Raw genomic sequence first — 11,374 nt, forward strand, 5'->3', positions numbered from 1 at the left:
AAGGCGCCATACAACAAAACTCAAAATAAAATGTTCACTTCGATGAATTTCTGACATCCATAAATGGTTTGCATAAGAATATCAAGTTCACTTGTGAGATGGAAGAGGACAAGAAAATCCTTTTTCTCATAAAAAGAGAAATAAATATTTTGAATTTTGAGATTTACAGGAAACCACATACGATGGCCACTTTCCATCATTTGATCCACATAATGAATTCAATTCCTTTCTCAAAAGATGGGAAAGAAAAGGAACTTCAATATATCTTCTAAACAGCTAATAAGAACGGATACTAACCCAGTTCTATTCCAGCCATCATCAACAAAATAAAAAATAAAAAACAAAAAATCTCCAAATACATCCTCTACTAATTAAACTCCAATTTTAAACGAGTTTAACGGAGATCGATGGAATTAAATAGCTTTAATGCTCTTGAATTACGATCCAAGGGAACGAAATATGATATTGAATTGGTTTTCAGTGGTTCCAATAATCAATTGAAATCCTTTTTAGGACCAACAAAAGATACAGTGGAACTTCTGCACAGATCCGGTGTTTACAAGATCAGTTGTTCTGACTGTGAAAAAATATACATTGGACAAACAAAAAAGAATTTAATAGATAGATTCGAAGATCATTTGGTAATTGCCAAATCAGATTCGAAGACTTCCTTCACAGAATCCTAGATCTTCAGTCGCATTACACATCTGTGGAACAGGTCATTTCATCGATCAAGAAATTGTTTCTTTGTTCGATCTTTGAACAGTAATTCACTGAAATATCATGCAGCGGAAAGTAATGAATTTTTGAATCAAAATTCAGCAAATCTGTTGAAAGGAGACACCGGTCCATGTCATAGTTGGCTATTCAAGTTCTAAGGTAAGAAGACATATATTTACCTGACAACGCGCAAAATAGGACGGGTAACGATAAAAATCTACCTATTAACAATAACAACGGCAATAATATAATTGATTAGTGTCAGCCATGAAAATGTGAGATGGCGGATAGGTATAATTTATGCTGGCTATGTCATACAGGCATTGCAATATGCATCGTTCTTTGAAAACCATCCAGAGCATTTCCAAACCCAAAAGATATCCCTTAAAGTACATTATCCTCATAAAAATAAAATCAAATGAGATAGGTACAATTAATGTCCGGCCCATAAGCCCAATTTATGTCAAACCCATAAGCTTGCCTTCCTACGTAACACATTTTATCACTTTTTTATAAGTGACACGTGTACAAAGATGTGAAATTTTAGATGTACTGAAAACTAAAAATTTACCTCTACTGTGTTGTTAAAAACCATTTTGGAAACAAAACTACACACAAACCTTCACACGTAATAATAATTCAAAAATCATAATTATGTCATCCGATTTTAGGCTCGATGTTGCCCCTCTACCCGATCAGGAGAGCATATAAAAATAATAACCCAAACGTATCTCACCAAGATATTTACATCTTATTCAGTTATAATTCAGTACTCAAAATTTTTGATTTTAAGTTTCTCCAATCTTAATAATATCTTATTCTGATTGACAGACTTGAATGCGGTTGAGTTCATTTTCTATGATACAGATTTTTTTTTTTGGATTGTCTTAAAATAAAGGATTATATCTTATTTTGATATACGTACTACTTTTTATGAAACACGGACATCGAAGTCAACGGCCTAAACTGTACATTATTGAGTTTCGCTTAATAGATCCATAAATTTGAATCCAATTTTTGGGAAACCAAAATAAGAGCATGGTTTTGGCAAATAATGCGGTTGATTGACATTCCACTAGAAATTTTTCCCGAAGCACTCATATCTTGAAAAGCTATAATTTTGATAGGATTTGTTCTACCCAATATCAAACTATGCTATCAAAATAATGAAAAATAATCGTTTCTTAAACTCTTGTGTAACATGACTGGTAGTCCTGAAAAGGACTGATTCTGTCGGTTTAGTTGAATTGATCAATTCAGAGACAATTTACTTCTTGGCGGCTGCCTTCTTGGCCACAGTCTTCTTGGCAACAGGCTTCTTGGCAGCGGCCTTTGGCTTGGCAGCGGCCTTCTTGGGGGCAGCAGCCTTCTTAACGGTGCCGGCTTTCTTGGCGGTCTTGGCCGTGGCAGCCTTGGCCTTCTTCTCAGCGGCGGCCTTTGGCTTCTTAGCAGCAGCAGCTTTCGGTTTCTTGGCGCCAGCGGCCTTTGGCTTCTTGGCCACGGTCTTCTTCTCACCAGCGGCCTTCTTTGGCTTCTTGGCGGCGACCTTCTTCTTCTTCTCGCCAGCTGGCTTCTTATCCTCAGCCTTGATCTTGAACGATCCGGAAGCACCGGTGCCCTTGGGTTGGGTGAACTTTCCCTTCTCGACACCGCTCTTCAGGGCCTTCTTGATGAAGGGCGACAGCTTGGCCACATCACACTTGTAGTTGGCAGCGATGTACTTCTTGATGGCCTGCAGCGACGATCCCTTGCGTTCCTTCAAGGCCTTGATGGCGGCAACAACCATGTCGTTGACTGGCGGGTGGGTGGATGGCTTCTTGGGCTTCTTATCTCCCTTCAGGGCCTTTGGTTTCTTGGTGGCCTTGGCAGGAGAGGCAGCTGGAGCCGCGGCAGCAACTTCGGTTTCAGTCATTTTGGTTTTGGTTTGGTAGAATGCTCACACTTCACGAGGAAAAGCTTATGAATGAAGCCAATGACAGCACCGAGCAGTCCGTTGTATTTGATGTCCGTGCTAGTGACAAGCGACAGGTATCGTTATTTCATTCGAAGAGAATCATTTTTATATTTTAAGAAAGTTTTTTTAAAAACACTGTTTATCTATCATTTGAACATTAAATCATTGATTTACATTTCATTTAATGAAAATAAATTCAATAGCTTATTAGAAAATCCATTCGAACAGACTGAATGTTGACGGAGGCATGGGAAGTTTTGACGTTTCATACCATCCTTTAGCAATAAAATTGAAGGTTGTTATCAAAAATGTCAATTTCCACTATTGAAACAATGACAATTGATATGATTTACTGTTCAAATTGAGAAATGGTAAGTTAACTTGATGGATCATCAAAATTTTTCAAATAATTATATGTTTTATCCATATCAAAATACGATTTTACGAGACACTTTCAGGGGGCCATAATTTGAATAAAGTTCGTGAGTTATAAGTTGGTTAACTTAACAATAAAAGAACAATGAGTTATAAGTGAATGATGATTTCCCTTATACTCACAAAAAGTTTTGATTTTATATTATTAAAGCTATTTTGTAATTTTTATATAAAACCTCATCTTTTTTAAAGAACACAATGAAAGACTTTGCACACCACGTGTTCGGTAAAATATTATGCTTTGTATGATGCCAACTTATAGAACAACAACCACTGTTCTAATTTCATTTTTATTCTATACCACAATGATCCTTTTACAGATGTTTAAAGTTGAAAACATAATCATTTTGAGATATAGATTTCGCTTTTCTGATGTATAAACCTTTTTTGAGTGCCATTAAAAACTGATAACAATTTATTTACAGAATATTTGACCCTTTGAAATCAGTTCAAGTTACTCTGATTTTTCAAACAGTTTAAAATCCTTTTAAAGTAATAGACTTAAGACTAAAATCAATTAAATCATTTATTTTATCCGTCTCACTACCAATAAAAGTATCGACAATTAATTTTGACACGCTTGATTTAAAATAATAAATATTATAGATATCAAATTTAGTAGATTTCCGAAAAAAAAGCTCTTCCGTGATTCTTCATAAATTCAAGCAATTCAAATCCCTAAGCTTATGTGCTGATATGCAAATATTTCTGAACAAAACACTGATAAAAAATTTTTGTATAAACAAAAACATTCAAAGACGAATTATAGCAAATATCACTGATACATAATGCACGGTTCGAAATCTTATTTTCACCAGTTCGACGACTTAGAGCCGAACCATTGTCTTTTGAAAAATATCAGGAACATTTTTAAAGCCGAAAGATAGGCGTGTAAATTCATAAGGCGACAATAACTGCATTTTGGGAACAATCAAGTCAAATAAATAATTTTAAGCTTGACTAGGTTAAGCTTAAAATTCATAATTTGACTTGATTGTTTCCACATTGCAGCTATTGTAACCTTATGAAATAACACGTTTAACTTTTGGCTTTAATAACGTTCCTGATATTTTTCAAAAGACAATGGTTCTTATAAAATTATCGAGGATAACAGATTTATAAAAAAAACATCTTATATAGCCAAAGCATGTATGCATGAATTCTAAGGGTATGTGTAAACTATTTGAAATTGTTTTTTCTTGCTAAGAGCTAGTTTTCCGCTATTACTTCGTCAATTTTGATTGAAAATCATTGATGCGTTCCGGAACACACTCCAAAAAAAATCTCAACAAATAATGATTATAGTACATTCGAATGATTTCAACTTGAAAAGAAAAACAACTCATCTTTCATATACATGTTGTGGCCCTGAAAAGGGCCGTTTAGGAATCGTGCATGGTGGAGCCATTTACTTGGAACTGGTGTACTTGGTGACAGCCTTGGTTCCTTCAGAGACGGCGTGCTTGGCTAACTCTCCCGGAAGCAGCAGACGGACGGCAGTCTGGATTTCGCGGGATGTGATGGTCGAGCGCTTGTTGTAGTGAGCCAGCCGAGAGGATTCAGCAGCGATACGTTCGAAGATATCGTTGACGAAGCTGTTCATGATGCTCATGGCCTTGGACGAGATTCCGGTATCAGGGTGGACTTGCTTCAACACTTTGAAGATGTAGATAGCATAGGATTCCTTCCTGCGGACCTTCCTCTTCTTCTTGTCTCCCTTGGCGATGTTCTTCTGGGCCTTGCCGGACTTCTTGGCGGCCTTTCCGCTGGTTTTCGGTGCCATTGTAGTAGAGTTGTTTGGGTTAGATTCGAAACGAAACTGATGATTTCTGATTGGGTTGCAGCTGCTTTTAAACAGGCAGAACTCACCCGAAACGGTTTAAGTTATTTTTGATTCCGTCATTTTCCCCTATATTATTATGTTTCTTTTCACCCTATTCATGCTGCATCGAGGGTAGCATATTGCCTCGTCTGCGTTATGCTTTATGTTCACCATCGCTTTACCTGTCTGAAAACAAGGGGTGTCCAAAAGTATATAAGAACCGACCTTTCTGAGTTTCGAACATTCTACATTCGTCAGCTCGTTTGTGTAAAGCTACTCTAAACTCAACTCATCAAAATGTCTGGCCGCGGCAAAGGAGGAAAAGTCAAGGGAAAGGCAAAGTCCCGATCATCTCGTGCCGGACTTCAGTTCCCAGTTGGTCGTATCCATCGTCTGCTCCGCAAGGGCAACTACGCAGAACGTGTCGGAGCTGGAGCTCCCGTCTATCTGGCCGCTGTCATGGAATATCTGGCAGCTGAAGTGCTGGAATTGGCAGGAAACGCCGCTCGTGACAACAAGAAGACCCGTATCATCCCGCGTCATCTTCAGCTGGCCATCCGCAATGACGAGGAGTTGAACAAACTGCTCTCGGGCGTCACCATCGCTCAGGGAGGTGTTTTGCCCAACATCCAAGCCGTTCTGCTGCCCAAGAAGACCGAAAAGAAGGCTTAAACTGCGATTCGCCTCTACCCATTACCAAACCGTCCTTTTCAGGACGACAAATAAATTTTTTAAGAGTATGTTGATGCTTCTGCAATGAATCTGAAAACGCGCAAAATCCAAGCAACAAGGCAAATCTGCAACAGAGACGTTTGAAATGATCAAGCAGGCTTACCCAGATGTTGCTTTAGCAAGATGTGGTGTGTTTGGTTGGCACCAAGCCTTTTTAGAGTGCTGCGCAAAAGTCTGCCATGAAGACCGTGCTGGAAGACCTTCGACACATTGTCGGTGTTTGGAAGGTTCAACCATTGTTATGATTAATAGTATTTCAATACTTTGTGCACTCATGCGCATTTTTCTTACATAAAAACCAATTTGCACAAAGTTGACTCTTTTCCTCATTGCTGTGTTGCGTTTAAGAAATTAATTCGTAGACTTGCTAAGGCATTTTCAGAAACCATATTTGTTCTTGCAGAATTCACAAAAATGATTCGCATTAGACTAAACAGTAGGTTAACGAACTGGTTTCATAATCCGATTTGAAATCCCCACCTTTTATGTATGAAGGTGCACAGAAGTTTCCCGAAAGCAATCATTTGCCCGAGACAATTAAGGTACTATAGGTACTGATTTCATGTATTGTATGTCATGTAACTACTAGATACTGAAGACTCTGATACCTGACTTTGATGCTAAAATCAATTAGATCTCCTCCAAAAAACTTTTTGTGGCCCTGAAAATCTTTATTGGAAGTTTAAAGATCTATTTCCAACACACCAGGCATGTTTTTGTGGTAGCATGCAAGCGTTTAAACCTGCAGGTCGAGGTTCGAATCTCCTGACTGGTATCCAAACTTATCAAGGATTGTTCAAGTTGGAAACAACGCATGTAAGTTTGAGTACAATTCAGGAGGTAGTCTAGCATCGCATACAAGTAATGCGTTTAAGACAAAAATTACATACAAGCTTGCATGAAAAGACTCATGTTTTTGTATTTTTGGTGGTCTAAATCCTATCTGATTGAGGTATAATCTTGATATAATGCTATCAAGTGGTGATATAATTTAGTTATGCTTGCGTGGACTTTTTGTTATAGTTTGAGATATTTTAACATCCAACGAGTACTACTAAATTACATCTCATCTAGATAGGAACAAATTGAATATCAAAATATCTCATCTTGATATAATTTTGTTTTTCTCTTCTGGTCGGGTAAATCCTAGTCAAGAATGTCAATCGAAATAAAATATTACCAAGATTCAAGAAACTTATAGTCGAAATTTTTGAGAATAATATACATATTTATAGAAACAGATATAAATATCTCGTTGAGATATGTTTGAGTTATTATTTGATATGCTCAGCTGATCGGGCAAAGCTTGTACACAATTTTTGTCTTCCACGCAATACTTGTATGTTATGTTGGACTACCTCCTGACTTGGAAATACTCAAACTTTCATGCACTGTTTCCAACTTGAACAATTCTTGAAAGTTCGGGTACCAGCCACGAGATCCGAACCTCAACCTGCAGGTTGAGAAACGTACATTGGAATGAGACCTTCAAACTACCAATAAAAATCTTCAAAACATTTGCTTGCCCAGCCGAAAAATCAACTGATTGAATCAAAAGAGGTATAATCATTTTTTTCGATACGACCAAAACGAGGATCTGAATTAGTTAATAATATCTTGTTGAGATGGGTTTGTGTAACAATTTTGATATGTTTTCCTGATCGGGAGGATCTTGAGTGAGCCTTGAGTGGGAACATGAATTGTTATGCTAATTATTTACTTATTTTACTCAATTACGGCTTATTCATGTATTTCGAATTTCAAAGCAAAAAACATAAAACTATTGTCATATTTATCCCAATATTTATAACTCCCTTTCCTGTCTTCTTCCAGAAACCGTTCACTGCTTCTTCCGACGAAGCCTCCCCCCGTGATGAAGAAGCGTCGCAACTCAACCTCGGCCTGGATTAATCGACGCAATTCCGTGACGCCCCCTTCGACGACCGTTCGGAAACGCTTCAAAAGTCTTCCGTTTGCTGCTTCTCTAGACGGCGAAGGCACCGAACCGGCCATCACCGTGGACGAATTCTTTCTGCAGGAAGCGATCGAGCGGGCTCGGGAAGCTTCTAGCGGCGATCGACGAAGGAACACCGATGAAGATGGCAATCAAACGGGCTTTATCGAGAACGACGATAGCAGCCGAAGTTACAGTGAGACCAGCGAAGGGATGCTGGCGGTCAACCCTCTAAGACTTCCACCACCCTGCAAGTGTCCCTACTTTGGCGAAGGCTGCAGCAAACAGCAGTACGAGGGTATCCGGCAGGCTGAAATCAAAATCGTTAAGACTACATCCAACTTTAGCTCAATTTCAAATTTCGATACACAGGTCTATAGCAATATTTCAATTTCCTCGCAACCAACACAATCCACCTCCAGTAGCCTTTCGACGCTTCCGGCCTCGGTTGGATCGTCGATCGTATCTCCAAACAAGAAGTTCAATAATCTGAAGAGCGTATCGGTGGTCACGTGGGATTCCCGAAGGCATCAACGGCGAGGTTCCAGCTTTGGAGGTGCACGAACATCACTTCTCCTGACGCCTACAAAACCGAGTGCCTCCAGTGTATCTCTTCGACGATCGGCCACCCTAAGACACCACAAAGATATCAGTGGATCAGCAGTAGCAGTCCCAGGGACGGAAGTTCGAACACCCAAGAAGAACAGCTCCTCGCCATGTCTAATCCAGCACCAAACCAACGTTCGGTCGCACCATTCCCGAAACTCTAGCGTTATTTCTCGAAACTCCTCGCGTCATGGTCGAATCATTCGCCTCGAACAGAAAGCGACCAAAGTCCTGGGTGTAGTATTCTTCACATTCGTCATCCTGTGGGCACCTTTTTTCGTGTTAAACCTGCTGCCAAGTCTCTGCGGGGAATGTGAGGAGAGCATCGACCATTGGGTGTTCGACTTCGTCACCTGGCTTGGCTACGCTAGCAGCATGGTTAATCCCATCTTCTATACCATCTTCAACAAGGCTTTTCGGGAGGCGTTCAAGAAGGTCCTGTTGTGTCAGTACGGATCCAAACCTTCCTGGCAACCGACCAGCTAGCATACCGTCACCAACCGAACTGTGGCAAACGATGCCGTTTAACCAAATTGTGAGTGGGTAACTAAAGCTGCTAGGAAGGGGGCTTGGGGAGAGACGAATTTTGTAGATCAAATTTAAAGAGCAAACTGTTTCAAATTATAGCTGTTAAGTTAACACATAGGAATAGTTCGAAGTATCATGGATATAAATTTTAGCATAGTTTGCGTGGGCCAAAACTTTTTAAAACAATGATTTAGTTGAAAAAATGTATCCATCATAATTTTTTTTTTTTCATTTCAGGAAATTTCAATTTCATCAGGAAAAGCCGACAAAAATATGCGAACTGTTCTGCTTGCCTCCAAGTTAGATTCGAACCCATCTCTTTCCCTCTTACTTTCTCATACCTACTTGTGAAGTGTCGCTAGCCTCCAGAAAGAAGAAACGCCTATTTCTTGGTTCCTTTACTGACCGGCCAGAACTAGAAAACTCTGTCTTTCTTGAATGTGCAATGTTTTGATGACATTCTGTCGAGTTAGGGTTTCTGCCAATGAAGTGCATTAAGCAAAATTGTTGTGTGCCACATGTGCCATCTTTTTTATTAGTTGATCACTCAGATCGTAAATCCTTTTTACGGATTGCATTCCAAGGCACGGCGAGTGACCGAGTCCCCCCAGTATGCTACTCTTGGTCCATGGGTGCAATTGGTCGACTCTAGATACTATGTACCTCTACGCCATAAAGTCATAATTCCCATCTGGACATCGAGGGCTGTACTCGAGATGGGAGACTACGTCCGCAATTAAGCGTTCATCGGCTTACTCAGTTTGAAGTCCAAACTCCAGCATATACATATAAATACCCTGCCTCTTGTTTCGATTCAAAACTAAGGACCTTTCCTCTGACGACTCGAGGTCCGGCCTTTACTCGTAACTCGAAGGTCGCTTGGTTTTCTCGACTATCGTGCACTCAGCCTCTGTTCGAGGCCACTGCAAGAGACCAATGATCTCTCCTCTAACGACTCGAGATTTTGGCTCCACTTGGTTTGTCTCGAGACCCTCTTCACTTTGCCTGTCCGTGTGCCGAAACGAGAGCAGCTTATCCTAGACTCGCGCCTGTCACAGCACACGTCCGGAGCTTTACGAAAACTACTCAGATGATTCCCGGCGAAGACGTCATCCTACACCGACTCGAGTGACTCACCCGCCGACGACGGGAAGTCACTCTACCCGAGAGTATTCCGCGGCGCAGACGAGTTCGACTGCGAAGAAGGTAAAGTATTATCCTCGCAGCTTCTGTCGTAGGGAGCGCGTTCTACTCCGATACTCCTCGGCGGTGGAGGTATCCTACACAACATTAAGAAGGTATAGTCTTATCTTTGTATGCTTTACTGCTAGGATCGGACGCACACTACTCGAATGCCCCCCGCCGAAAGGGCATTCTACTCCAACCGTGGTCCAGTCTTCCTCTTTCCTTTTTTCTAGCAACTTTGAACTGGCAATCCTAGGCTTTTACCCGCGCCTTGTGCAGATTCAAGAGAAGCTTATCCTGGACTCGCGCCTGTCACAGCACACGTACGGGTCTTTTACGCTTGCCACTCAGATGAATCCCGGTGGTGAAGTCATGCTACCCGACTCAAGTGGCTCATCCGACAGTGACGTGAGACCACTCCACCCGAAAGTATTCCGCGACGTGAATACTCTTCCCCCTACGAGTTCGAGTGTGAAGAAGGTCTTGTCTTATCCCCACAGCCTCCGTCGCAGAGGGCGCGTTCGACTCGGATACTTCGCGACGGTAACGTTGGAGGTATCCTACACAGAGACGCGCGATGTACCAGGCAGCTCAGCATACGCAGAAGGTAGAGTTTTATCTTTATATTCTATACTGCCAGGTTAGGACGCACACTATTCAGATGCTCCCCAACGAAGAAGTCACCCTACACTGGTAGCGGGCTGGTGTTGGTTCCAATTCCTCTGCACAGCAGTCATGATCCGGGCGAACTCATCGCTGACCACGCGCCAAGTATTGGCATCCTCACACATCTTTCGCACGATGTTGTCTGCTGTCGTGTCTGGCCCGCAGGCGGCAAGCATGTTAGCGCCCAACTTTCAACCTCGGGCAGTTGAACTCTACGTGCTCTGGTGTCTCTACTGTGTCACCGCCGCAGGTTGGACAGAATGGCGAGGCTACGTGTCCAAACCGATGGTGGTACTGCATGAATCATCCGTGACCAGTCAAGAACTTTGTCATGCAGAAATCCACCTCTCCATATCTCCGATCCATCCAAAATCCGACGTTAGGGATCAAGCAATGGGTCCACCGGCCACGTTCCGAGCTGTCCCACTGGTGCTGCCAGTTGGACATCGAGGTCTCTCTGGCATGTGCCTGTGCTCGTAGCAGAAGGTATCTTCCTCTTGCAAGACTGAAATGTACATGACCCCCCCCCCCCCCCCCCCCCCCCCCCCCCACAACATCAGCAGCTACCGAGGACACCGTTCGGTATACGTTGATAACTCGCAAGTTCATCAGCCGCTGCACGCTGCAGAGCTTTTGCAGATTACACTGTCTGCTCCGTACCGCAAAATGGACGAGCTCACGCTCACCAGGACTCTCCTTCCTTCTGTAACCATTGCCTCTCTTTTACAGGCGTAGTCGACGTGGGCCGTAAAGCTCAACCGGTCGTCAATCA

At 41.7% G+C, this 11,374-nt stretch overlaps 2 protein-coding genes across 2 annotated transcripts in view; one reads left to right on the forward strand and one right to left on the reverse strand.

The window, feature by feature from the left end:
* Window positions 1-11,123, forward strand: part of LOC129758177 (probable serine/threonine-protein kinase DDB_G0282963) — a 425,584-nt gene extending 414,461 nt beyond the window's left edge. Inside the window, exon 6 of the mRNA XM_055755638.1 lies at window positions 7,497-11,123. Coding sequence (XP_055611613.1) covers window positions 7,497-8,709 — 1,213 coding nt within the window. The 3' untranslated portion in view covers window positions 8,710-11,123. The remainder of the gene's footprint in view (window positions 1-7,496) is intronic.
* LOC129758190 (histone H1A-like) lies at window positions 1,613-2,632 on the reverse strand. Its single transcript, XM_055755648.1, has one exon. The coding sequence runs from the start codon at window positions 2,630-2,632 to the stop codon at window positions 1,988-1,990; it is 645 nt and encodes a 214-aa protein (XP_055611623.1). The 3' UTR covers window positions 1,613-1,987.
* Window positions 11,124-11,374: the final 251 nt, after the last annotated feature.

Source organism: Uranotaenia lowii, chromosome 3, assembly GCF_029784155.1.
Source record: "Uranotaenia lowii strain MFRU-FL chromosome 3, ASM2978415v1, whole genome shotgun sequence".
Classification (NCBI taxonomy): Eukaryota; Metazoa; Arthropoda; class Insecta; order Diptera; family Culicidae; genus Uranotaenia; species Uranotaenia lowii.